Source organism: Ictidomys tridecemlineatus, chromosome 15, assembly GCF_052094955.1.
Source record: "Ictidomys tridecemlineatus isolate mIctTri1 chromosome 15, mIctTri1.hap1, whole genome shotgun sequence".
Classification (NCBI taxonomy): Eukaryota; Metazoa; Chordata; class Mammalia; order Rodentia; family Sciuridae; genus Ictidomys; species Ictidomys tridecemlineatus.
The window spans coordinates 7335594-7360335 of record NC_135491.1 but is presented as its reverse complement, the minus strand read 5'-3'; the positions used below and the strand labels follow the sequence as shown (position 1 = coordinate 7360335).

The 24742-nt window shown below is 56.6% G+C and overlaps 3 protein-coding genes and 1 non-coding gene across 16 annotated transcripts; 1 reads left to right on the top strand and 3 right to left on the bottom strand.

Moving 5' to 3' along the window:
* The first annotated feature begins 95 nt into the window (after window positions 1-95).
* Window positions 96-7845, top strand: Sphk2 (sphingosine kinase 2). 9 transcript variants are annotated; one of them, XM_005336633.5, is made up of 7 exons: window positions 96-246; window positions 1155-1306; window positions 4107-4578; window positions 5300-5449; window positions 5549-5643; window positions 5724-5839; window positions 6197-7845. In XM_005336633.5, exons 2-7 carry the CDS (start codon window positions 1268-1270, stop codon window positions 7290-7292), a joined length of 1968 nt encoding a protein of 655 aa, XP_005336690.1. In that variant the 5' UTR covers window positions 96-246; window positions 1155-1267; the 3' UTR covers window positions 7293-7845. The 9 variants fall into 9 exon arrangements, with proteins under 9 accessions (XP_005336690.1, XP_013218951.1, XP_040134739.1 ...); XM_013363497.4 differs by lacking the exon at window positions 96-246 and adding an exon at window positions 262-570; XM_040278805.2 differs by lacking the exons at window positions 96-246; window positions 1155-1306 and adding an exon at window positions 2628-2754.
* Window positions 7846-7994: 149 nt separating this feature from the next.
* On the bottom strand, window positions 7995-13515 carry Dbp (D-box binding PAR bZIP transcription factor). 4 transcript variants are annotated; one of them, XM_005336637.4, is made up of 4 exons: window positions 12971-13497; window positions 11734-12147; window positions 10020-10231; window positions 7995-8480 (listed from the first exon to the last, which is right to left on the bottom strand). In XM_005336637.4, the coding sequence occupies exons 1-4, from the start codon at window positions 13107-13109 to the stop codon at window positions 8265-8267; spliced, it is 981 nt and encodes a 326-aa protein (XP_005336694.1). In that variant the 5' UTR covers window positions 13110-13497; the 3' UTR covers window positions 7995-8264. The 4 variants fall into 4 exon arrangements, with proteins under 4 accessions (XP_005336694.1, XP_077887852.1, XP_077887853.1 ...); XM_078031725.1 differs by having other exon boundaries at window positions 8368-8505; window positions 12971-13515; XM_078031726.1 differs by lacking the exon at window positions 11734-12147 and having other exon boundaries at window positions 12971-13487.
* A 614-nt stretch (window positions 13516-14129) lies between these two features.
* Window positions 14130-19438, bottom strand: Ca11 (carbonic anhydrase 11). 2 transcript variants are annotated; one of them, XM_005336638.4, is made up of 9 exons: window positions 19305-19438; window positions 19143-19217; window positions 18246-18388; window positions 16128-16313; window positions 15844-15939; window positions 15627-15699; window positions 15376-15530; window positions 14994-15159; window positions 14130-14257 (listed from the first exon to the last, which is right to left on the bottom strand). In XM_005336638.4, the coding sequence occupies exons 1-9, from the start codon at window positions 19369-19371 to the stop codon at window positions 14232-14234; spliced, it is 987 nt and encodes a 328-aa protein (XP_005336695.1). In that variant the 5' UTR covers window positions 19372-19438; the 3' UTR covers window positions 14130-14231. The 2 variants fall into 2 exon arrangements, with proteins under 2 accessions (XP_005336695.1, XP_077887850.1); XM_078031724.1 differs by lacking the exons at window positions 19143-19217; window positions 19305-19438 and adding an exon at window positions 18699-18834.
* A 5001-nt stretch (window positions 19439-24439) lies between these two features.
* LOC120888185 (small nucleolar RNA SNORD31) lies at window positions 24440-24506 on the bottom strand. Its single transcript, XR_005731686.1, has one exon. It is a non-coding gene; the product is annotated as a small nucleolar RNA SNORD31 (small nucleolar RNA).
* Between the last annotated feature and the right edge of the window lie 236 nt (window positions 24507-24742).

Here is a 24742-nt window from a genome sequence, read left to right as displayed (position 1 = left end):
AAAACTGAAGAGGGCGGAGGAACAACCAAAGAGAAACAAGCACGACGTTGAGGAGAGAAGGGCCAGCACGTCGGGGGCCTCTCTGGCCCTACCCGGTCGCTGTTCTCGATATTCTTCCGGAAAAAAGAGACTCGAGAGTGAGAGAGATGCGTGGATCTAGGAGGAGGCATCGCGCGGTGACGCTCTGGCCTGACGCCGAGAGCCTCTCTGTGGCTCCCGGAGGACCTGGCGGGCCGAGTATTGGAGGTGAGGAGGCGGGGCTGGCGGGTCTCGTCTGGGCCTGGAGAAAACTCTCACCCCACGCTTCCGGCGTTTCCTTAGATTCGCGGCCGCCCTATCTATCTCGCGCTGAACTTGTAGCGCAGCCGAAGCTCGGGAAGTCCTACTAGATATCTAACCCGAGATCTTCTTGCTGCAGCTCAATCTGTGGCACCTTATATTTCCTATTTCCGCCTTCCGATCCATCATCTCCCCCTGACCCTTCCTCAGCTTTCCCGTCACGGAGGGTCTGCTTTTCTCAACCAGAGAGGTTCAGCTGGTCCAGCGGTTTCGGTGTGAGGGATGTGCAAGGTACTGGTGTGTAGAGAAGGCGCACTAAGGCTCGCCTTGAAGGGTTGAGTGGAGAAGAAATAGGTGACAAGCTTCTGAGAGAGACAGGAGTGACCTAGAGAGGGGGAGATTAGAGAGGATAAAGAATGGAGCCCCCATGGATTGGGATGAGGATAGAGGGATGGAGACCCAGCGGATGGGAAGGGAAAGATGAGGGGGTGGAGACCCCCAGAAAAGTTCAGATGTAGAAAGATGGCAAAACGGGCTTGCCAGGGTGTGACCCTATTCAAATTCTGGCTCTGCTACTTATTAATGGTATGCCCTTGGGCAAGTCACTGTGCTGCACTCCCCTTATTGAGAAAAACAGGAACGATAATAGGTCTGGCATACAGGGTGTTTACCAGGATTACATAAGTAAATAAAAGTGCCTAAATACATAAGTGCTCAATAGAAATTAGCCTTTCCTCCTGTTATTAGCACTTGTTGGATACAACCTGGCCCACTGGTTGGGGCAGTGACAAAGCTGACCATCTCTGACCCACTGAGCCTGGCAGGGCCTCTTGCATTCTGCTGGATGCTTCGACCCACTCTCTTCTCCTCCTCAGAGCCCCGGGCCAGGCCTGGACAGTGAGGCCTGACTCCTTGCCCAGACCACCCTCCTATGGCTTCAGACCCAGGGCCAGGGTGCTGTTGATGTAACAGAGCAGAGGGGCAGCAGATGAATGGACACCTTCAACCAGAGGAGCAGCAGAACCAGGTAAGCGTCCAGCTGAAAGCCAAGATCATTTACTGCGGACCCCCCCCCATCAGTGATCTCCGCTTTCCCTCCAAGCAGGTGTAAGTAGCTTCCTCCCCATTTCCCAGACAGGGCAGCTGACGCTGAGCAATCAGAGGCTTCCCAGACTGTGGGCTGGAGGCCCCCTTTTTTCCTTCCTCCTTCCACATCTTCCCTTTTTTTTTGTGTGTGTGTGTGTGTGTGTGTGATGTGACCTCCGGGTCTTAACCTCAAACTAGTCAGCATCTGCTTTTTTCTCCCCGGGTTCAGAGCTCAGTGCTGCGTCTTCCTATCTCTCGATCTTACGTCTCTGTCTCTGTCCCTCATTATGTATCGCATCATCTGGGACTGTTGCTACTGTGGTGTGAGGTACATTTGTTTAGCAATAAATGAACTTACTCCTCCACTTGTCTCTTTATAGAAAGTTTTGTCCCGGGTCTCATTCAGCGTATGTCTCTGCGCTTCTGTCTTATGCTAGGTCTCGTGACACCTCCTGGCCTTGCTCTGTGGATTTAACATGTCTTTGGCCCCTGTCTCTCTTGGTCTCAGCCCAGGAGCCTCTGGGTTTCCAACATTCTTCCCCTTCCTCACCCCTGACCCAAAAGTCTCTCTTTGTGTCTGTCTTGCCATGTGACTGGGTCATTTCCTGGGCAGATGTTTATCCCCTGCTGCCTCCACTCTGGTTGGAGTCCAAAGTAAACAGTTTGTGAAATAAGGAGCCTCTGTTCCCTGGTCTTCACTTCAGAAGAGTCTGTCTCCACCTGTCATTGGCTGGGAGTTCTGTGCCCTTACTTTGCACATTCTCAATCCCACCGTCTTGTCTGTCTGTCTGTCTGCTTTTCTCTATGCCTGTCTTGAATGTAACTGTCTGAACCAAGCCTCTCTCCCTTCCTCCCAGCTCCCTCGACCCCGCCTCCCGGGCTCTGCCTTGCTTGCGTCTAGGTGTCTGGAACTCGCACATCTTTGGACTCCGGTTGCCAGTGTTAGGGTCACGGTCTCTCTCCAGCTAACGGCTTCCTCTCCACGCCCCTTTTCTTTTGTAAACTCAACGACTGGGACGGTCTACTTGCCTTCAACAAAGAAGGCGTCCGCGGCACTGCCGGAGAGGCCGCGAAGTCACCTCGGCTGCGCGCGCGCCCTCACCTACCATGGCGCCCGGCCCGGCCGAGCGCGACGCCCCGCCCAGCTCTCGCGCTCGCCGGCGGCCGGCTCCTGCGCCTCGCTGGCGAGCCCGCTGGTCCCGCCCCCGTGCGCTCTCATTGGAGCGCCTGGGGCCGGCCGCGCGGCCATTGGTCGAGCGCGTGCACACCCTCCCCCCACCCCTAGGTCTGATGGGGGGCGGTTGTGCAGACTTGAGGGGCTGGCTGCTGGAGGACCCGGCGTGTGAGGAGGGTGCGGGGTCGGGGCAGGGACCCGAGTCTGGGGAACCGGTAAACCGAGAGGAACCTACACGCTGACCGGGACCGGGGTGCTCGGGTGGGAGATGGAAGTGGAAAACCAGGACTGCCCCTGAGGGATCCAGGGTTGGAAGCCCAGGCCTGGGACCGGGTCCGCTAGCCGAGTAGGGATGAGGGCCGGGAACCGAGGGGCCCAGGAAGACGTAGGCCTACGGACGGGGAGCCTCAGGGTGGAGACCCAGGCCCAGGAGTGGAGGACATGCAGGGCTCTGCTCGAGCTGATCTGAGGCTCCAGTAGAGAGCCATTGCAGGTTTGGGGGTGGGGCAGACACCCTGGGCCTAAGGGGGCCGCCCTGGGCAGGGGGCAGAGGTGGTTTCTGAGGACGATTCCACAGACTGGGGTGTGTCTGGGACTGCTGTAAACTTGGGAAGGCGAGAAGCAGCGTAGGCAGGTGGCTGGGCGGGACAATGGAGAACAAAGGTGAGCAGGAAGGAGAAGATGGGAGGCAGAAGCTGGGCAGAGGACAGGGGAAGGGACCTCAGTCCTGGCTCCTACCCTCTCCCTGGAGAGCAGGTGGCCAGACACCCAGGTCAGTGCTGGAAGACAAGCTGTCCACCCCTGTCCCTTCTGTGGCTTGCATGTGGCTCTGCTGTGACCCCCTGGTCATATTCTGCCCACTGCCTCTCATGTTTGCCCACCCCCCTTCTAAATGCCTGCTGCCTTTCCCCTTGGGGTGAGAGACTCTTAATCTCCAAGCATCTGTCATCAGTCTTGGTTTCATCTCATTGTAACTCTTTGTCTCTCTCAGTGTTTCTCTGGTTTTCAGAGTTTGTCCCTCTTTTTCTTTATGTCTGAGATCACTGTCCACCTGGAGATGACTCAATGTGCTTGGGTGTGTGGGGGTGTGCCTTTCTCTGTCTTTACATGTTGATTTCTGCATGTATCTCCTCCGTCCAAGCCCCCTTCTGCGCCTTAGTTTTCTTATTATCATCCAATGCACTATAATTTTACTGTTTGATCTTGTTTTGTCTTCTGATTAAAATATAAACCCCGTGAAGGTAGGAATTTTTGTCTGTTTTGTTCCCTGCTATATTTGCTGGGCCTAGCTCCATAACTGGCACTTTGAGGTTCTGAGTAATTACTTGGGGAATAAATAAAGGAATGTTTGTGTGCCTGGGTCCCCCAGCCTTTCAAGATGTTGGCCTTCCTGCCCAACTGATCTTTGCCCTGTGTTCTGTCTCTCCACGCTGTCTTGTGCCTGTCCATCTCTGATACTCCTCTCCCACCTGCCACTCCCCTTCATTGTCTCCTCCTACCCACAGGCCCTACCCCTCCCACAAGGGGGTCCTGGACTCTGACCCTTGCCCCCCCTCCCTCCCCACAGAGGCCAAAGCAGGAGCTGACCTGGAGCTGGGGACACGGGCCTAAGAACTCCCTGGACAGGGCCGAGGCTATGGCCCCTCCACCACCACCACTGGCTGCCAGTACCCCACTCCTACATGGCGAGTTTGGCTCCTACCCAGCCCGAGGCCCGAGATATGCCCTCACCCTCACATCACAGGCCCTGCACATACAGCGGCTGCGCCCGAAGCCTGAAGCCCGGCCCCGGGGTGGCCTGGTCCCACTGGCTGAGGTCTCAGGCTGCTGCACCCTGAGGAGCCGCAGCCCCTCGGACACAGCAGCCTACTTCTGCATCTACACCTACCCTCGGGGCCGGCGTGGGGGCCGGCGAAGAGCCAGCCGCACCTTTCGGGCAGATGGTGCAGCCACTTATGAGGAGAACCGTGCTGAAGCCCAGCGCTGGGCTACTGCCCTCATGTGTCTACTTCGAGGATTACCACTGCCTGGGGACGGGGGTGAGGCGCTGGGCAGCCACTGTCCTAATCTCCCTCTGTGGTGTCTCTGGGTCTTTATGGGAAGAGTGAGAGACAGGGATGGGCTACCAAGGGAGCAACACTGGCAGAGGGACATGAGCGATGTCCCCTGTTCTCTGGCTAGATTCTGTCTCTGTCCTCTCCCTCTCCTGTGGGTCTTGACCACAGATGAATCAGAAGCTCCTGGGCTGGTGAGAGCAGCAGACTGAGACATGAACAGTCACCACCATGAGTGTACAGGTGCCAACACAAGTCCCCTGAGGCATCCGAGGCGCCTAGAGGTGGCATCTAATCCAGCCTGTGGAGGGTCAGAGATTTTCAGCAGAGTTCTGCCCCCCAGGGTTCTCCAGGGTTCCCCATCTAGTGAGTTTTCTGTGGGCCTCCAGGTCCTGCTGGCTGCCTGGGGCCCCTGCGGGTGGGGCCTGTGGAGTAATCTGATGCTGGGTAACAGGTGTTCTGGGATCTCAGCTCCTTTGTCCTCCCACATATGTGTCCAAAGGGCACTTGGTTTCACACCCAAGCCCTTTGTCTCAGCACCTGGGAGGGGGTGGGGCTGCATACTTGGGTCTGGCCAGGTGAGGATGAGAGGAGAAGGCTCCCAGGTGCCAGCCCACACCATCCCAATGCGGGGGTTTGAAGGAACTGTTTCCAGACTGAGGGGGCTGGGTGTCTGGCCTCTGTAGACCCTACCCTCTCTCTGCAGAGATCACCCCTGAGCTTCTGCCACGGCCACCCCGGTTGCTCCTATTGGTTAATCCCTTCGGGGGGCGGGGTCTGGCCTGGCAGTGGTGTAAGAACCACGTGCTGCCCATGATCTCTGAAGCTGGGCTGTCCTTCAACCTCATACAGACAGGTAAGGGAGCCCCAGGGTGGGAGGGGGGGGCTGGTGGCTACGACTCCTGGGCTCTGGGGGAGGAGACAGCCCACCTAACCTCTGGGTTTTCCTCATTAGAACGTCAGAACCATGCCCGGGAGCTAGTCCAAGGGCTGAGCCTGAGTGAGTGGGATGGCATCGTCACCCTCTCGGGAGATGGGCTGCTCTTTGAGGTAAAGGGGAGCACCCTAACCCTGAGCCTTGGGGGACTACAGGAGACCAGGACCCAGGCAGCTGGTCTCTCCCCCTCTAGGTGTTGAACGGGCTCCTAGACCGCCCTGACTGGGAGGAGGCCGTGAAGATGCCTGTCGGGATCCTCCCCTGCGGCTCCGGAAATGCTCTGGCGGGGGCAGTGAACCAGCATGGGGGGTAGGTTGGCCACGCCTGCTGGGGAGGCTGAGGCAATCTGAGGGGAGGGGGGAGCCTTTCTGGAGATTCTGGGAACCCGAGTCTCCCCCTCAGCCAAACCCCCTGTAAAGCAGGTCAGCCTGGCTGTGGTGCCCATGTCCCCTCCAGACAGTTCAGCCAGCTTGTTCCCAGCAGTATTCCTAGTAGCTAGAACTGCCTGGCACAGGGGAGGCATTCACTGGACACTTATCAGATGTCAGGAGGTGGCCATGAGGCTGCGGTGGGCCCAGGGCCCTGGCTTCGCTGCCCTTCCCTTTGCCCTGTGCTGCTGCCTTTCCTCTTTCCCATGGTGCTCTTCTCCCCTCTCTGGCTGTGAAGGTTTGAGCCGGCCCTGGGCCTAGACCTGCTGCTCAACTGCTCACTGCTGCTCTGCCGCGGTGGTGGCCACCCACTGGATCTGCTGTCTGTGACACTGGCCTCAGGTTCCCGCTGTTTCTCCTTCCTGTCTGTGGCCTGGGGCTTCGTGTCGGACGTGGACATCCAGAGCGAGCGCTTCAGGGCCCTGGGCAGTGCCCGCTTCACACTGGGCACAGTGCTGGGGCTCGCCACACTGCACACCTATCGAGGACGGCTCTCCTACCTCCCTGCCTCTGTGGAGCCAGCATCGCCCACGCCTGCCCACAGCCTTCCCCGAGCCAAGTCAGAGCTGACGCTGACCCCAGAACCAGCGCCACCCATGGCCCACTCCCCCTTGCATCGCTCAGTGTCTGACCTGCCCCTGCCCCTGCCCCAGCCTGCCCTGGTCTCCCCTGGCTCACCTGAGCCTCTGCCTGTACTGTCTCTCAATGGTGGAGGCCCAGAGCTGGTGGGTGACTGGGGTGGGGCTGGGGATGCTCCTCTGTCCCCAGACCCGCTGCTGCCCTCACCCCCCAGCTCTCCCAAGGTAGCTTCGCTCTCACCCATCACAGAAGGGCCCCCTGAAATGCCAGCCTCCTCTGGCCTCCCCCCTCCCACCCCTGGTGCCCCAGCGACCTCTACCTGGGGGCCACCGGACCACTTGCTGCCTCCCTTGGGCAGCCCATTGCCCCCAGACTGGGTGACGTTGGAGGGAGACTTTGTGCTTATATTGGCCATCTCTCCCAGCCACCTGAGCGCTGACCTGGTGGCAGCTCCACATGCACGCTTTGATGACGGTCTGGTGCACCTATGCTGGGTGCAGAGCGGCATATCACGGGCGGCGCTACTGCGCCTTTTCTTGGCTATGGAGCGTGGTAGCCACTTCAGCCTGGGCTGTCCGCAGCTAGGATACGCTGGGGCCCGTGCCTTCCGCCTCGAGCCACTCACGCCTCGCGGCCTGCTCACAGTGGACGGGGAACTTGTAGAGTACGGGCCGCTGCAGGCGCAGATGCATCCAGGCCTCGGTACTCTGCTCACTGGGCCTCCTGGCTGCGCGGGGCAGGAGCCCAGAACCTAATCTAGCTTGGATCCCGCTAGGGGTGGGGCCTTAGGTAGAAGGTGTGGCCTGACTACTGAGTTGGGACGGGGCTCCCAACTGCGAGATTAATCCCGCCTCCGGGGAACCAGAACTGCTGCTGGAGGGTGGCCCGCCGTCCCGAGGATAGTGCCTGACCAATGAGGGTGGGACCTGGCGCCTGGGCTCGGGCTGCTGCTGGCGGGGCTCAGTTACGACCCTCGCCTCCGGCTCGCTGAAGGCCAGGGCGACTGAGGGCAGAGACTACCTTAAGCGTCGCCCAATGACGGGAGCTGGGAAAGGCCTTAGTTCATCGGCCAGTCAGGGCCCGGTTCTCGCCCTATCCACTCCGGTGCCTCCACTTAACTGGCCAATCAGCCCGGGAGGGGCAGGTTCCCCAGGGCCGTCGTTCAGATTTGCACTAATGTTCCTCCTTTCCCCCGCTGGTGGGGGCGGGGAATTCATTTCCTCTGTTCTGTGTCTTGTGCGTCCCGTCCCCAATTTAAAAAGCAATTGAAAAGGTCTATGCAATAAAGGCAGCCGCTTCATTCCTCTAGACCTTCGCCCTTCCTTCATCTGACAGCCCAGACGAGGCCCTTAATGCAGCTCTATTATGGACGGCAGCCCGGGTGGGCCTGGGCCAGTGTGACCTGCTGGTCTGGAACCGGGGCCAGATAGCTGCCTTGTCCCCACAACAGCTGGCTCTAGGGTTCTCAAGATTTATTCAGGATCGTGTTAACGGAGGCGGTGGGAGGATGGGGTCCCCGACGTGCCCGGGGCACACACAGGACCCTCCCCGCCCCCGCGAGGGAGGGGGGAGGCTCGCTTTTTCTTAAAAATATAAATGTATTTATCTGCATCGTCACGGTCCCTGGGGCACCCAGCTGGCCAGCCCGTGGGCCACAGGGCGGGGAGGGAAGAGGGCGCGAGTCTGAGCAAGAAAGAGGGCTCTGCCAGATGGGGGTGGGGGCAGCCTCACAGAGCCCCATGTTGGGCCTGGTAGCGGGACAGCACCGCGCGGTAGTGGGACAGCTCCTGGCGGACAGACACCACCTCCTGACGCAGCAGGGCGTTCTCCTTCTCCAGGAAGGCCGCCCGCACTGAAATCTGGTTTTCCTTCAGCCGCCGGGCATCGCGAGACCGCTTGGCTGCCTCATTGTTCTTGTACCGTCGGCTCCAATACTTCTCGTCCTGGGAGTGGAGGGGTGGAAGGGCACTGAGACCCAGCAAGATAACAAGGGAGGAGCAGCTTCTAAGACAACCCTGCCCCAGGGCTGCTTCTTGCTCAGCGGAGGAGCCTAACCCACACCCAGTCTCTGCTAGGGGCAGGGGTGTCTGCCCTCCTGGGCCCAGGCCCCTAACAGGCTAAGGTATGAAATAAACTCCTACCCTCAAGCAACCGGGTTCCAGGTCTCCACTGTGGAAAACACACCCCACCCCTCCCCATTTGTCAAAGGCCTGCAGTTAGGTCCTGGTTGCTATGGATTATTGTTCCCTAGCAACGGGGAACAGGAACAGGGCTTCAGGGGTATGAGGTCTTATCCCAGTGAAGAGCACTGGCCTTTACATCATTTTTTTCCAGATCCTGGTTACTAAAGAAAGTCCCCCACCCCAACCCAGGGTGGATGGGGTTTAGAGTCTCATAAAATCCTTCCAGAGCTAGGCAGCTTTTGACCTGGTTGCCAAGGCAACTTCATCCCTCCTCAGCAAAGAGTGTTGAGATCTAAATGATCCAAATGATTGTGGGTAGTCTCTGACCTGCTGACCTTGAATTGCCAGGCAGCTGCCTCTTCCCCAACAGGATCTGGTTGATAGGCCCCTTAAGAAAGGGGCCTATCCTGAGACTTCCCCAGAGGATTATACCCAGGGTCCTCCAGTCCTGGAATCTGGTTGCTAAGGAGAACCACTCTTTAGTAACAAGGCTTTCTAGCTCAAGGAGATGCTTCCCTCAGCTCCCATTTAATTAAAACCTAGTTCCTGCTTGCTAGGGCACATCTAGTCCCTAGCAACAGGGACCTGAAGCAAGAAAAACACACTGGTCTTGATTGGGCTTCTAGGCCCATCCCTAGTGATGGTTTCTCACCCAAGGTCCCTGCAAAGCCTTGTGAGAGATGCATACGCATCTCTTGATAGCAGAAAACCCATCAGTGGCAAAGCAGTGCTAGAAAGAGGCAGTCCAAATCCAAATCACCGCAAATCAGAAGGTGGCCCTGGTTACTAAGGGCACCTCAGGCCCCTCACCGATGAGAGCATCAGTCCCAGGGAGTAAGAACTGCAAAGGCTGGCAGCATCTATGTCCTAGACAGATGCAATTGCTGTGAAGGATGCCCCTAATTGGATCAAAGATTCAGCCCCAGCCTGGCTGGCTGCTCAGGAGAGACAGGTTGATATGCTAAGGAAGGCTGTTCTTGGCAAATGGGCCTCCTGGAACTTGAACCATGCCCCATTGAGGGCTCTGGGTCCAAGCGACCAGAGAACCTCCAAGTCCACACAACCAGAACAAGTACAGCTGTCTTGTATGACTCTGTACCCCATAATGATGCTGTCTTCATAAGTCTCAAGCCCAAATGCCTTCCCCATTATGCTCTCTGGTCAAAGTGAACTCATCTTTGCAGCCTGGACAGCCCAAGAGCACATTCCAGTGAGAAGCTCAGGCCAGCTTGGACAGGACCATCCCTGGCTGTGGGCTTGTCCCAAGTCAAGCTGTATCCCACATCTGGTAGTGCTCACCTTCTGCTCTTCTGGCACCTGAATTTTCCTTGCCTTCTTCATGATTGGCTGGGGCTTAAGTTCCTCCTCTGAGAAACGGTGTCTCCGGGGGTCAAAGGTCTCATGGCCTGGAATGCTTGACAGGGCAAGATCAGCTGGGTCTGGTTCAAAGGTCATCAGCACCTCCACCGTGTCTGGGTCCACAGGACTGGGTGTGTCCCGAGAGGTCAGCCCTTGGGGGAAAAAGCATGTCACTCGAACGTGTATTTATTTTGGGGAGTGGATTCTCAGAAGTTATCCCCTGCTCAGGTATCTTGCCCATCACAGGGAAGGTGCTTCTGGATCTATCACAAAGTTTGCCTATCAGGCATCATGTCCATGTTAATATAAAATTTAGAGCTTCCCGGGGTCACAAACATGCCCAGACATCATGGAATCAACTCTGATTTTACACCCGGGGTCACAAACATGCTCAGACATCATGGAATCAACCCTGATTTTACAAACAGGGAAAGTGAGGCCCAGTCATAAATGACCCTAAGTAACACGAGTCAGGTAAAGAAGGCTAAAAGCTTGGGACTTCAAGTTCCGCATTTCCTTCCTACAGTCCAGCCTGAATCCTACTTACTGAATCCCTGACCAAAGCTTAGACTCCAGGCTGTTCACAAAAAAAAGGACCTCAAGTTAGCTTCCGCAGGATTAGGTATGAGAACAGGAAGCGACTCTGAGGTTCCAGAAGGTTGGTTCGAGAAGGAGGAGCCTGCGCCTTTAAGCGCGAGCAAGCAGGGGCCAACTGAGGACACAGGTTCAGGGCCGAGTCACGTGCTGCCGCCTGCTTCTCTCTTGCTCCCCACCCCAACCCCCGCCACAAGCGCCCTCACGTTCCCGGGCCCCGCCCCCTCGCGCGTGACAGCGCGTGCGCGAAAACTAGGAGCAGGGAGGGAAGTCTCACGTGGCGAGGGAATGTGCCGCTGGGAACTGGAGTACCCAGGTTGTGCTTGGAGGTCGGACCAGGGGCACAAGTACCTGGGAATCCCAAAATTGTACTCTCCGCCTGGGGACCTCAGTGTGCTTGAAGGGGTTCACTTCTCCTTTTGTTTTTTCGGAAGGTGCCAGATCCCCCTGATCTGGGGAGCATCGGACAACCCGCCCGGTCCCCAGGCTCCCGAGCCCCTAGCCACTGGAGTGGCCAGGAGACCAGGCTCCTCTCTCCCGGGAATATACGGAGCTCCACAGGGGGACCCAGAACCAGTATCCCCGACCTACACCCTCTCTGCAGGACCCTGAAGTCCCGGGCTGCAGCATCCCCAATGGGGGGACCCAGGAGAGTAGAGTCTCTATGTGCAGGGGAACAGAAATCTGTGCCCAGGTCTCGCCTTCTCGCATTTTAGCGGTCTAGGAGTTCCTATCCTAGACCAAGAAACTGGAGTCACTCTACATTTCCCCAATAAATAACTCCTGGGCTTCTGGTCCTGGTGCCACGGAGTATCCGGGCCCTTTGTCACCAAGTCCCACAGAAAAATCTACAAAAATCGTTGGAAAGGCTTCCTGGAACTTAGGGTCCTAAGTCCTTCCTTCCCTACGGACCCAGGACACTCAGTTCCTGTCCCATTAAGAGGCACAGAATCTGATCCCTTTTCCACAGGAGGACACAGGGTTCGGGACCACAGCCCCAGCTCAGAGCGCCGCACGGCCCCGCCCCCTGGGGGCCCGAGCCCCGCCCCTTTAGCCGCACCTGCGCGGTGGCCGCCGGCGGCCCCCAAGGCAGCCCGGGCGGGGGCGTGCCCGGGCGAAGAGCGAGGGGAGGCCGAGCCGCAGGACCCCGGCCCCGGGGAGGGTGCGGGCGTGCGCGCGGGCGACGGCGCCGGCGACGGGCCACCCGGGGGCGGCGGGCTGGGCGGGAGCCCGTGCTCCAGCAGGAAGGCGTCCAGGTCCACGTACTCCACGTCCCCGAAAGGCAGCGTGCGCTCCCACAGCAGCGGCGCCAACAGACCCGGGCCAGGCACCGCCGCCGCCGGCCGCCCCCGCGGGGACCCGCCGCCCCCTGTCGACCCAGCTGGGGCATCTACCGGGCCCGCAGTCTCCAGGCCGGGCCCGGGGACGGTAGTTGCGGGCGGAGCCGCCTTGCGCTCCTTTTCCTTCAGGAGACCTGCGGGTCAGGGAAACACGGAGCGGGATAGAGGTGGGTGAAGAAAGAGGTGGGAAGGGACCCCCAAGTCAGAAAGAGGGAGTTTATGGGAGACCCACACGGCAGAGATCCAAAGAGAGACAAGAGTTGAAGGAAAGATACAGGAGAAAGAGGGCAAAGACCCAGAGAGAGGAGAGGACAGAGATACAAAGGAGGAGAGAGACCAAAAGGGAAAGAACGGGGGTGGGTAGGGACCCAGAAAGATACACAGAGGCCCGAGAAAGGATAGAGAAACAGAAAGACAGCGATTCAGCAAAGAGGGACGGAAGTTCAGAAAGAGGGGGGCCAGGTCCAGGGTAGGTGGAGGGTTGGGCAGGTGAGAGAAAAAAATGACAGCTTTGTAATTCCTCTGAAATTCCCCCATCCCCTGCGCAGTGTACCCCTTTCTCCCTTCCCCCACTATCCATAAGGGGCAGGAAGGGGGCTCTATTCCTCAGGCACATTCCTCATCCCTACATTCCATGTGACCCCATGAGGCCCCGCCCAAGCCCGTGTCACCACCGTGTGAGCATCCAACACACACCCCCTTCTCTTTGGACCCCATGGGTCCAGACACCCAGGCCAAATGAGAGAGTCTGGGGACCTAGATTCCTGGGTCCTCCGATGGACAGATTGAAAGCTTGCACTTTTGAGTCCTGGACGATGAGGATCTAGAGGCTTGAACATCTGAGTAACTGAGTAGAGAGTGGGAAATATGGACACCCAGCACATAGAAGGTGTCTACTATAAGCCATCCCCCCTCCCCCAGCACTTAGTCCCTAAGGGACTGGGGGCTAGAACTCACAGCTGGCCGGCTCTTTGGGCTTGCTGGTCCCCTGCAGAAGGCTCCGAAGCCCAAGCAGCGCGCCCCCACCAGGGGGCACCCCCGCCGGGCCGCCCAGCAGCAGGGGGGCCGGGGTCCTGTCGCTCAGAGGCCGCGCCATCTCCGGGCACCTGCCCCCAGGTTCATGGGCTCATGGAGAGGCGAAGGACTGGCCTGCCTCCGGCACACTCCTGTGGTTCGGGCGAGTGTCTGCCCAAGGTTGGGCAAGCGTAGCTTGCAAGCCTCCAGTATCCAGAACGCTGCAAATCCTAGGAGCGAAGGGGAATTACGGTCCTTGGTGCAGAAACGTGCAACTCAAGAGGGTCCCGGGAGATCATACAGTCTGGATGAGCCGGTGACCAAATCAGGCGACCAGCTCTTGCAATTGAGGATACCAGGGACACAGGCGCTTCTTCTTACAAGGTGGGCGAGCCTAGCTTTTGCAAAATTTGCAGCTCTCGCAACGGAAAGCGCTTTGCAATCTGCACCAGAGGTGTGCGCCGAGGGGCGGAGGAGGGGGCAGGAGGAGGCGGCCGCCTTGAGGCGTGGCCAAGGCAAACTTCTTTCGTGGAAAAAAAAATCCAAACCAAAACACCCGACGCCACGGCGCGCGCCCCTCCTCCGGGCCCCCGCCCGCACTAGCCCTGCCCTGTCCTGCCCCTCCCGCCTCTTTGGCCATGCACCCCAGCCGCGTGCCTCCCTCCGGCTGTAAGCACCGGCCAATCGTGTCTCGATCCCTTGAGGCGCCCAGCCAATGGAGCCCGTGGATCCTCCGAAGCCCAGGAGGGCGCGTGAGGGGCTGAGCGCGTGAAGTTGCCTTGCCTTTCGGAAGAAGGCGGGACACTGACCTACATTTGCCCAATGAGAGGTGGCGCTAGGGGCGGGACCGTGACCCAGTTCGGGCCAATGAGGCAGGAGGAAGGGGGAAGCACATGGCTCTGCGCGTGCTGTCTGATGGGGGTGGGGGAGGAGAGGTGCCTCTTAAAGGAGCCGTTTGTCCAAATAATTCTTTTGAGAAGCAGAAAACCAAAACAACAAATAACAGAGGCTTAGGCAGAGGCAGATTGGTTTTGGGAGGAAGACCGTAGTTCTTTAATATCCATAATTTCCCTCACCGCGCCTTACAATCAGACCACTGAGAAACAGGAAGTATTCTGTCCCTTTAATAGATTTGTTTTGGGGTAACTCGCCTCCCCTCTCAGGGAGGTTTGAGACCGCCGGACGCAATCTTCGATGGGGAATCTCAGCGACCATGGGGGGCACCATCCACTGCAAGAGAGGACACTGGTTGGGGGTGATGGTTTAGGATGGGCGGTGCAGGGGGCATACAGGGGGCGTTTGCTGGGCTGAGCAGGACTCTACCACAGGAAGGTTGAGAAGGGGGAACCGGAATGTACCAGGTTGAGAAACTGGGGAAAATGGTCAGATCTGGGATCAAACCATAGAGAGGCATCAGGAAGGTGAAATCCAGATCGGCATTAGGCTGAACTAAGTGAAGGAGGTCTAGGGCTCTGTATTGTACCACGTTGGGAATCCAAAGAAGCGACCACTAGATCACTGGGTTAAACCATGGGGATACAGCGGGCAGGGAAAAGGGTCGTACCACGTTGATTCTCAGTAAGGGGGGAGGCTGTCAGGCTTGAACAGCTTAGGGTAGTACCACAGAGAAACAGGAAGGGGATCTGGACCGCACCATTTTGGAAAATCCCAGTAATAGGAGGCACGCACCACTAGGTACTTGTACCACAAGGAAGCCAGAGGGGCCGGGTTATATGCCAAGTTGCAAAGCGATGAAGAGGAAAGACAAATCGTGGACCAGCAATAGTCTATGGCAGGGAGGTGGACTGTACCACATTGACATATGGGGGGAAGGAGGGAGAGGAGATCTCAGGTTAGACCACACAGAAGCAGCAAATGGGGGTGGGGCTGTATCATATTGAGGAACTACTGGGAGACACAGAGCGGTTTGGACCAAGACGTGAAGTGGGCATAAACTGAATCATACCATGCAGGCGGTAGTTGGGGCCTCTGCAGCGCCTCTCAGGGTGCCGGGGGTCCCTGTTGCCCCTCAAGGCCCTGTGGGCCAAAGGCTGCAGGGGCCGGCCATTACCGCTGAGGCTCTGGAAGATCTGGGATGGAGGATTCTGGCTCAGGAGTCTCAGGGAGTGCATCTGCCAAGGAGGGCGGGTGGGAAAGCTGCAGTGAATGGAGCTGGTGGGCGGGGCCTGTGCTCAGCCAGATCCACCCACAAGGATGAGCTAACCCTCATACTTCCTTGAGTTACCAGCCAAGGAGGAGAGGGAGGGAAAGGGAGGTTGGGGGATACCTAGACAGTAAATGGAGTACCCAGACCTGGAGAGCAGGGGAGGGTGCAGACAGAGGGTCACCTGTAGGGAGGTAATATTGAGGGCCCGGTCAATGAGGATCCAGGTGACAGTCTCAGAGCAGGGTGGGGTGCTGAGAGATCCCTGGTAGGTGATGAAGCCAAAGGATTCCGGGAATAGGAGCTCCAGGCTCAGGTCTTGAAGAAAGTAGGCATCATCTGTGGGAATATCAGGCCAGAATAAAGAGGGGTGCCCCTCTTGAACAGCACCCCCCAGGCTCACATGTGTTGTCCCCCAACACACCAGGGACGTACTCTTGTAGGAGATGCGGGTGATGGTGTCCCGGTTGAGGAGGCGACTGAGGAATGGATTTGAGCTACCCGCCACCTGTGTTGGGATAGAACGTGAGGAGGCAGGAACCCAGAAGCCCAAGCCACCAACTCCCCAAATCCTCCACTCCCAGGACACAGGAGTCTGGGCCTCCAGCTCCCTCTTCCTGGGTTTCCAGGTGCCCATCTTGCCTCCACTTACATTGACAAAGAGACTGAGAATGGCCAGGCCGTTGGGCCCCCTGGAGGCTGCACTGAGATTCCCATAGAGTTCCTGATTGAAGTGAATTAGCTGCACCTGGGGGGGATACAGAGAGTGGGGGTCCCCCAGTAGAAGGGGAGGAGAGGATGACTCCAGGTCTCTGGCTTTGGGGTTGGGCTTAGGGTGTGGGGCAGTGTTTGTGGAGGAGGATGGGAGAGGAGAGAGGAATTGAGTTGACTTGGGGTGGAAGGTCACAGGTAAGAATTCAGGTCAGTGGCCACCACCTCAGCAGAGAAGCCCTGATGGTTGATCTGGTGTTCAGAACCTGCTCCATCTCGAGCTCCAAACAGGAGTCTCAGTTCGCTGAGTCGGTGGCTATAAAGGAGGGGACCCCCAGACACATTGACTACAGGCCGGGGTGCAGGCAGGAAGGAAACATGGCGGCCAGTGTTGTACAGGGTTCCCCGGAGCTGTGGGAGAGGAACAAGCTGTCAGAGGGACATTTCCCACACCTACATTTACTGGGTCCCACAACCTTTTTTTTTTTTTTTTTTTTGTACCTAGGATTGAACTCAGGGGCACTTAACCACTGAGCCATATCCCAGCCCCCCCCTTTTTTTAATCTTTTATTTAGAGACAGGGTCTCACTGAGTTGCTTAGGACCTCGTTAAGTTGCTGAGGCTGGTTTTGAACTCATGATCCTCCTGTCTCAGTCTCCTGAGCTGCTGGGATTACAGGCATGCGCCACCGTGTCCAGCTCCAACAACCATTTAATCATTGAATGTAGTGTGAGCACCAACCCATTTCCAGGCTCCATGCTGGCCCAGGATAAGTGCTCAATATTGGTGAATTCATTTAATTAACAAGTATTTATTGAGCTGTGAAGAATAGAGCAATGAGCAACTAGACATGAGGGACAACAAATAGTGACTCACATAAGTAAGTAATTAATTGCTACTACTTAATTGCATCCTGTGATCATGCTGGAGGAACTAGGAGCTCAAGAAAGTGTAATGGGAACCCAGCTTAGATTGAGGGAGGAGTCATCTCTGGGGAGATGACATATGAATGAAAACCTGAAGGATAAGCAGGGGTTCCTTGTGAAAGAGCAGAAAGAAGGGCAGTCCAGGAAGAGGGAAGAGAGAGTGTGGAGGCCCTGCGGGGGCCTGTTTTAATGGAACCCAGTGAACAGAGGAGAGTGGTAATGGGAGCAGATCACCAGTACATGGGCATTGCAGGCAATGATGGGGAACTTTCCTTTTTTATTTATTTGTTTTGTTTGTTTTGTTTTTTGGTGCTGGGGATCGAACCCAGGGCCTTGTGCATGCAAGGCAAGCACACTACCAACTGAGCTATATTCTCAGCTCCCTCTTTTTTATTTAAATAAACTGAATATATTTGGCAGAATGCCAGACATAGTAAGTGCTGTGTAAGTGTTTGCTGTTACAACTTATCTTATCCTAATAGGAGCTTGATGGGATCTGCTGGTGTTTTGAACATCCCTAGTGGTGGAGTGGAGAACGGATTGCAGGAATCAGAGAGGTAGGCAGGTGAAGAGGAGGCGGCACAATCGGGTGGGAGATGATGTGGCCTGGTTGAGAGTGGAGGGGCCAGAAGTGAAGAGATCTGAATATGTACCAGTGAGGCTGGGAAAACTAGATTGGAAATGAAAATGAGGGAGGGGGTGGCATGGGGAAGGTGACTCTGAGTCTTTTGACAGCCACAACTAAGTGAAACATGGTTGTGGCACTTAAAAGAAATGGTAGTGCAAACTGGAGTCCATGCTGGAACCACACTGCCTGATTTGAATACCAGTGCTGGTACTCTGACTATGTGACCCCAGGCAAGTAACCAAACCTCTCTGTGCCTCAGTCTCTACATCCATAAAATAATGATAATAATAGCACTTATTGCATGGGATTAGAGGGCTTGTCAAGCTTTTAAAACTGCCTGATACGAGCCGGGCACGGTGGTGCACACCTGTAATCCCAGTGGCTTGGGAGGCTGAGACAGGAGGATTGCGAGTTCAAAGCCAGCACCAGTGTTGAGGGTCTAGCAGTGAGACCCTGTCTCTAAATAAAATACAAAAAAGGGATGGGGATGTGGTTCAGTGTTCGAGTGCCCCTGAGTTCAAGCCCCAGTACCAAACAAACAAACAAACAAAAAAACTGCCTTATACAGGAAACTTTCTGTTTTTCAGAGCTTTTGCCAAGATGAGAAGACTAGGAGCCATGTTTGGGAAGGGAAGAACAGGTGACCCGTTTAGAGTGCAAAGAGCCTCTCTCCAGCCAGCGAGTACTCCTTCCTCCCCAATGCCGGCGCCCACCTCAGCAGCCCCTTCCCTGACCTCCACTCACATCCCCCCCAGGGAATCCCATAATTCCTCCCTTCAGGCCCCTTACCTTCTCTCCCCCAGTGCTGAGCCTCAGCGGGGGCAGAAAGGGATCATAAAGGACCCTCTTCAACTCCACATCCACGGGGCTCTGCCGCTTCCCCACGGCACACAAACTCCAGGCTGCGTTCACCAGGCCCCAGAAGGGAGGCCCTGGGGACAAAAGTGGGAACAGGAGGAAATGGAGTTGGAAATAGGAGCTGGGACTCATGCTGGGATCTGTTGAGTGGGCCCAGCTCTGGATCCTTGGGTCTGAGGGAGGAGGCTGGAGCCTGGACCCCAGGGTTTGAGGGAGAAGTGTACTGAAATCCAGAATCCTGTGTTCTAGAAGAATATTGGGATAGTTTCCTAACCCCCCACCCCACTCCCAACACCTCCAAGCCTCTCCTTGATCCAGCCCATCTTAATGTAGTCATTGTGAAAGGAACTACAATTCCCAGCCAGCCTCAAGGCTGCAACCTACTCATCCACTGCCCGCCTGCCTGCCTCAGAGCCCCATGGGAGTTGTAGTTCTCTCAGTCTCCCTTGTCCCACAGCTGGACAGTGAATGTAGTGGGGAGAGGAGTTGCGCCGGAGGACCAGACGAGTCGGGGAAGCGGCCACCCAGCCTCTCTTTCTCAGCAGGAGCCAGGCTCTGTCTCTCCCAGCGAACACACACGTCCTCTCCACCCCCACACTTTCTTTGCTTCCACTCACTCCCACTCACTACTTGAAATGCGCATGTATAATGTCCCTTGGTGAGCCGCTGGGGTTCAGAGGCTGGGCCTCGCTCCTTAGGGAGGGAGGAGGGGGCAGGGATTCCAGGTTCTGGGGGGAGGAGAGGGCTGGGGACTCAGACTCCTGAGTCTGAAGAAAGAGGGGCCTGGGGGAAGGGGGCGGACTCTTGGGTCCCCCGCCCTGGCTGCACCTGGCACGAAGTTTCCCTGGAGATTATCCTTGTAGCTCCACCAGTCCTCAGGGTCAGGTGCTGGTCCGATGTGCGCTGGGAAGAGAGGAGCCTGAATCCCTCTCCATGGCACCCCACCCCACCCCTCCCCGAGGGGCTCCTGCCCGGACCCCCAGGTCTTACCTGCCGCCCCCATTGCAGCCCAGAGTACCAGCGCTCGCGGGGCGCTCAGACGAGCTGCACCCCCCATCCCCGGGAGGCCTCGGAGCGACCCCTTCCCGCTGCCCTGCCCCCCCTCAGCTACACCCTCCCCTGTCGGAGATTTGTTCCTCCAGGACTTCAGCCTTCCTCCCCACTGGGAGCCTCGCTCCCCAAATGCCAGGGACTTGCACCCCTGGCCCGCTCCTCTGCTTTCTCAGCGCTCCTCCCGGCCCCCAGCCCTCCACTCTCCCTCTACCTCCTGATCCTCCTGTCTGCCTCTGCTGGCCCCGGGGTTCCCTCTTGGTTTCGAATCCACACCCCCTCTCCGTTTCTTTCATCAAGCTCCCCCAAGCCTCCTAACTCCTCGTCTGCATCCTGCTCCTCGCCTCCTCCCTCTCCCTCTCCGCTGCCGCCTCTCGCTTCTCGCTTCTCGCCTTCCTCACCTCCTCCCGCTCCCCTCTCGGTCGGTCTCCAGCTTCGCGCTCCCTCCCCGCCTCCTCCTCTCCTGCCTCTTCTCTCCGTTCCTCCGTTTCTCTTCTCTCGGCCCTTCCTCCCTCCTCCTCCTCCTCCCTCCCTTCTCTCTCCGGGTGTTATTTATTTATTTATTTATTTTGTTGGGGAGGGGCGATATCACAGCCCCGGGCTGGGGGGTGCGCCAGGGGCAAGATGCGGGTCGCTGAGGCTGGTGCCAGCTCCCAGCCGCGCGGGCCCCGGGGGCGGGGTGGCCCGGACACCTGGGGCCGGGAGCTGGCCGTGGGGTCCTCTGCGGAAAGGGAGGGAGGCGCTTAAGGTGGAGCCTGGAGACTCCGCGCTCAGCGCGCGGGCGGCGGAGGAGCGGGGTCCCGCAGGTCGCAGGGACCCAGGCCGGACGCCCCGGCGCCCACGTCCCCCGCTCGGCCTCGGTCCTACGCCAGGGGCTGCCTTAACCGCCGGGGATCCCCTGGGATACTCGGTGCGGTGAGGGCCGCTGGCCGGGAGAGGGAGGCAGAGACCTGGCGAGGGACAGAGGCGGGGGAGGTGGAGCCGGGAGGGCAGAGGCGAGAGCTTGAGGTGAAGAGCGGCCAGTGTGGAGGCTGGGGCGGGGAGGGACGTGGCGGAGGGAGAAGCCGAGAGCAAGATGCCAGGCCGGAGGGAGGGAGGGAGGGAGAAGGAGAGGAAGACAGGCGAGCGCACACAGAGGACATGACAGAGATAGATACTGGTAGAGATACAGAGACAGGCAGGAGAATCAAAGGTAGAAGCAGAAAGACCCAGAGATAGAGAGAGACATACATCGGGTTAGAGAAGGCAGGCAGAAGGGAGGGAGAGAGACAGGTGCAGAGGCAGAGAAAGATGACACAGACTCAGATACTTCAGGATAGAAGTAGAGAGGGACACCAAACATTAAAAAGAGACACAGCAATCCAGGCGGGGAGAGGAATACACACACACACACACACACACACACACACACGGTAGGAAACCTGGAGTCAGACACACACACACTTAGCTATAAATAGAGCTGATCATGCAGAAAAAGAGAGACACAGAGCCACACCAAGACAGAGATAGAGACCCAGATAGAGGGAGAGAGGCCCAGAGACAGACCAACCAATTTAAAGAGAGACACTGGGAAGGAACCAGAGACAGAGGCACTCAGACATAGCAAATTGGAAACTAAAGATGGAAAGAGTCACAGAGATGTCATACATGGAGACTGACACAAAGAAAGCATCCAAGAAAGAAAATATGTATTAGTTATCCATTGCTGCATAACAAATGATCCAAACATGTAGTGGCTTAAAATGACAGACATTTATTTTCTCAAATTGAAGGGCTAGACATCGGGGAATGGCTGACAAGGGGCTCTTGTTCTCTCAGGAGGGTTCAGGTAAGCTGTTGGCCATGACTTCAGTCATCTGAGGCCTTTATGACCTGGTCTCCTGAAGTCACATTCCTTTTATTCAATTCACGGGAAATGAGTCACTTAGTCTAGCCATGGTGGAGGGGAAGGAAATGAGGCTCCCCCTCGCCCACTGTGAAGGGAGGAGTATTTGAGAATGTGCAGAGCCAGGCATGGCCCTGTAATCCCAGCTGCTTGGGAAGCTGATGCAGAAGGATTGCAAGTTCAAAGCCAGCCTCAGCAATTGAGGGAGACCGTAAGCAACTTAGCAAGACCCTGTCTCCAAATAAAAAGGGGCTGGGGATGTGGCTCAGTGCTTAAATGCCTCTGGGTTCAATCCCTGGTACAAAAAGAGAATGTGTTGGACTTATTTTAGAATCAACTTCAGGTGGAGAGAACAGCAGACAGACTGAAAGACACTCCTTAGGACTTGGAGTGGAGCACTCAGGAAAACAGAGAGACAGAGGGAGCCAGAGACAGGGAAAGAGGAGAAGCCATGAATACTCAGCAGTAGTTGTGATAAAACCTTCCATAGGGAAGCACCCAGTCCACCCCAGCCCAGGTCTCACGTACTTCCCGTGCACTTACCCATGTAATCCTCACAGCCATCCAAGAGGGAAAGCCTGTTACTGTCCCATTTTACAGATGAGCAAACCAAGTCTCAGGATATACAGGGCTACATAGTCAAGAATGTTGGGCCAGGGGCTGGGGATATAGCTCAGTTAGTAGAGTGCCTGCCTTGCATGCACAAGGCCCTGGGTTCAATCCCCAGCACCACAAAAGAAAAGAAAAGAATATTGGGCCAGAGGTGCTGAGCAACTCAGTCAGACCCTGTCTCTAAATAAAAAACACAATAGGGCTGGGGATGTGGTTCAGTGGTTCAGTGCCCCTGAGTTCAATCCTCGGTACTCCCCCGCCCGAAACCCATGGGAAAAGATGGGCAGGAAGGCCCATCTGTGCTGGGCACCGTGACACCTGCCTATAGTCATGACTTAGGAGGCTGAGGCAGGAGGATGGCAAATTTGAGGCCAGCCTGGGCAACTTAGAGGGATCCTGTCTCAAAATAAGATTTTAAAAAAAGGGCTGGGAATGTAGCTCAGTGGGACAGCACTTCTGGGTTCAATCCCCAGTACTTCAAAAATTAAAAAAAAAAAAATGAGAAAGACCCAGCTGTGATGGAAAAGTATCCAGTAAAATGCCGGCCACCCGCAGATGGAGTTTCCTAGTCCTGGGGCAGCCTCACACTCCTAGGCTTCCTTCAGCCCTGAAAGCTGCTCCGTGGTGTGGTAGTGAGCGTTGGCCCCGCTGGAGAGAGAGAAAACTGAGGTTCCCAGAGGAAAACGACGCACCCAGGACGTCGTGGGTCGAAGTGGTGGCCTGCTTCCCTGCCTAAACAAGACATGCCCACCCTGGACCTGCGAATGGGACATTTTTTGGCAAAAGGGTCTTGAGATGAGATCACCCTGCATTACCTGTGTGGATCCTAAGCCCAATGACAACTGCTCTTAAAGGGAAAGACAGGGAGATTGGAGACAGAGAAGGCTAGTGAGGACAGGCGGGGGTTGGAGCCAAGTGTCACCAGGGAACACCGGGAGCCACCAGAGCTGAAAGAGCCAAGGAATGATCCTCCCCTAGAGCCTTTGGAAGGAATATGGCTCTGCCAACACTTGACTTTGGACTTCTAACCTCCAGAACTGTGAGACAATACATTTCCATTGTTTTAAGCTGCACAGTGAGTGATTTTTTTTTTTTTTTTTTTTTTTTTTTTTTTTTGTAGCAGGGATTGAGCCACTGAGCCACATCTCCAGCCCTTTTTATTTTGAGACTTAGGGCTTCAATAAGTTGCTGAGGCTGGCTTTGAGCCTGTGATCCTCCTGCCTCAGCCTCCCAAGCCACTGGGATTACAGGTGTGCACCACCACGCCTAGTGATTTAGTGGTTTTTTTACAGCAGCCAAACCCTGGTTGCTGCCCCCGGCCCGTGTGGGCAGCTGAACTTCAGGTCACTCCTGTGAATTTCCAGGGACACCAAATAAAACACAGACACACACTTCACCTTTAAACAAGCTTCAGGACGGCTCCTCCCTCCGCTCTCAGCCTCAGGCTCCCCAAATGGGAGAGCAGGAGAAGGTCACTTGAGAGGCTGGAGAGACAGAGAGAGAGAGAGACAGAGAGAGAGAGAGAGAGAGAATTTGGAAGTGGGCTATTATTGGGGGGGACCCTTATTCTTAGAAAGTTCCATCCAAAAAAAGCTAGAGGGGCAGGGTTACAAAGGACAGGTGAGTGTAATTCGACCCAAGGGACCATGGGGCGACATGCCCTCAACTTCCTGGACAGGGCCATGTCCAGGTCACTAAGAGATGTAGTGACCAATCAACGCCTCTCTGCTCCAGGATGGAAGGCAGGAATCCTTCCCAGTGGCTCCCCGCACCTGGGGTGGGGAAAGAGCGGAACTGGTCAGAGGCTGAGACAATGAAGGAAGAGAGGTACGCAGAGGGAGGGACAGACAGACAGATGTTATGGGGAGAGCGGGCACTCTCCCTGGATTGCTCAGCTCTCCTCCTCCAGGAAGCCCTCTCTGAGCCCCGAGGAGGTTCACAATGTCTTGTGCTGTCTCCATGAAAGCCCAGATGTCACTAGACAGGGCCTGTGTCCCTGTGTGTCCTTCCTTCAGAACCCAGGCCTGACCCACCTCTGGTCCTCTGACCGCACACAGGGCCTGTGCACAGGGTCCTCAGGACACAAGTCAGGCCCGCTGGAATGAAATCGCGCTCAGTGGTGTCTCTCCCCAGAGATTCTGCCCTTCTGGCTGCCGGAGAGACACCTGGATTTCCTGAAGTGCTCCCAGAGGACCTCCTGTCCTCCCAGGGGCCTCTTCTGCAGGCTCCTGTGGTGCCTAGTGCCGTTGCCTCTGGGATCACACACCACACCCGTACAATGTCCCCAGGGCTCTCCCTACCTGTACACCGGCTAGTCTCAGTGCCAGTATTTCCTGGGAGACTTTAAAAGAACATTTTGAGGGAGCTGGGGGTGCAGTTCAGCGGTGGAGCCTGTGTTTAGCCTGTGTGAGCCCCACTTGGTGGGGGGGGGGACTCTGTTGAGCTAATGAAGAAGTGAGAGGATCAAATCAGGGAGGGGTGTGGCCTTCACAGTGAGGCAAAGAAAGGACTTTTCTGCAGGGGTTCAGAGAAAAGCTTCCTGGTGTGTTGGTGACATTTAACTTCTCTTTTTTCTTCTCACAACTCTGAGAATATCTTTCTGTCCCATGATCAACTGGGGCTGTATTCAACTCATCACTCCTGCTGACTCTTCCTGTCCCCATAATCCCAGCCAGGGCTCAGAACTCATTGCCTCCCACCCCCAGGCTCCCTCTAAGCTCTCCCCCTCCAGCCCACTCCCACTCATCCCAGAGGGTCTTTTACACCCAGAGTTGACTCTGCCTCTATGGTGGCTCCCCATCACCCTGGGACAAAGCCCCCACCCCTCAGTTTTTCCTGATCAAATCCTTCCCCAGGAAAAAAAAAAAAGCCAGGCTTTCCT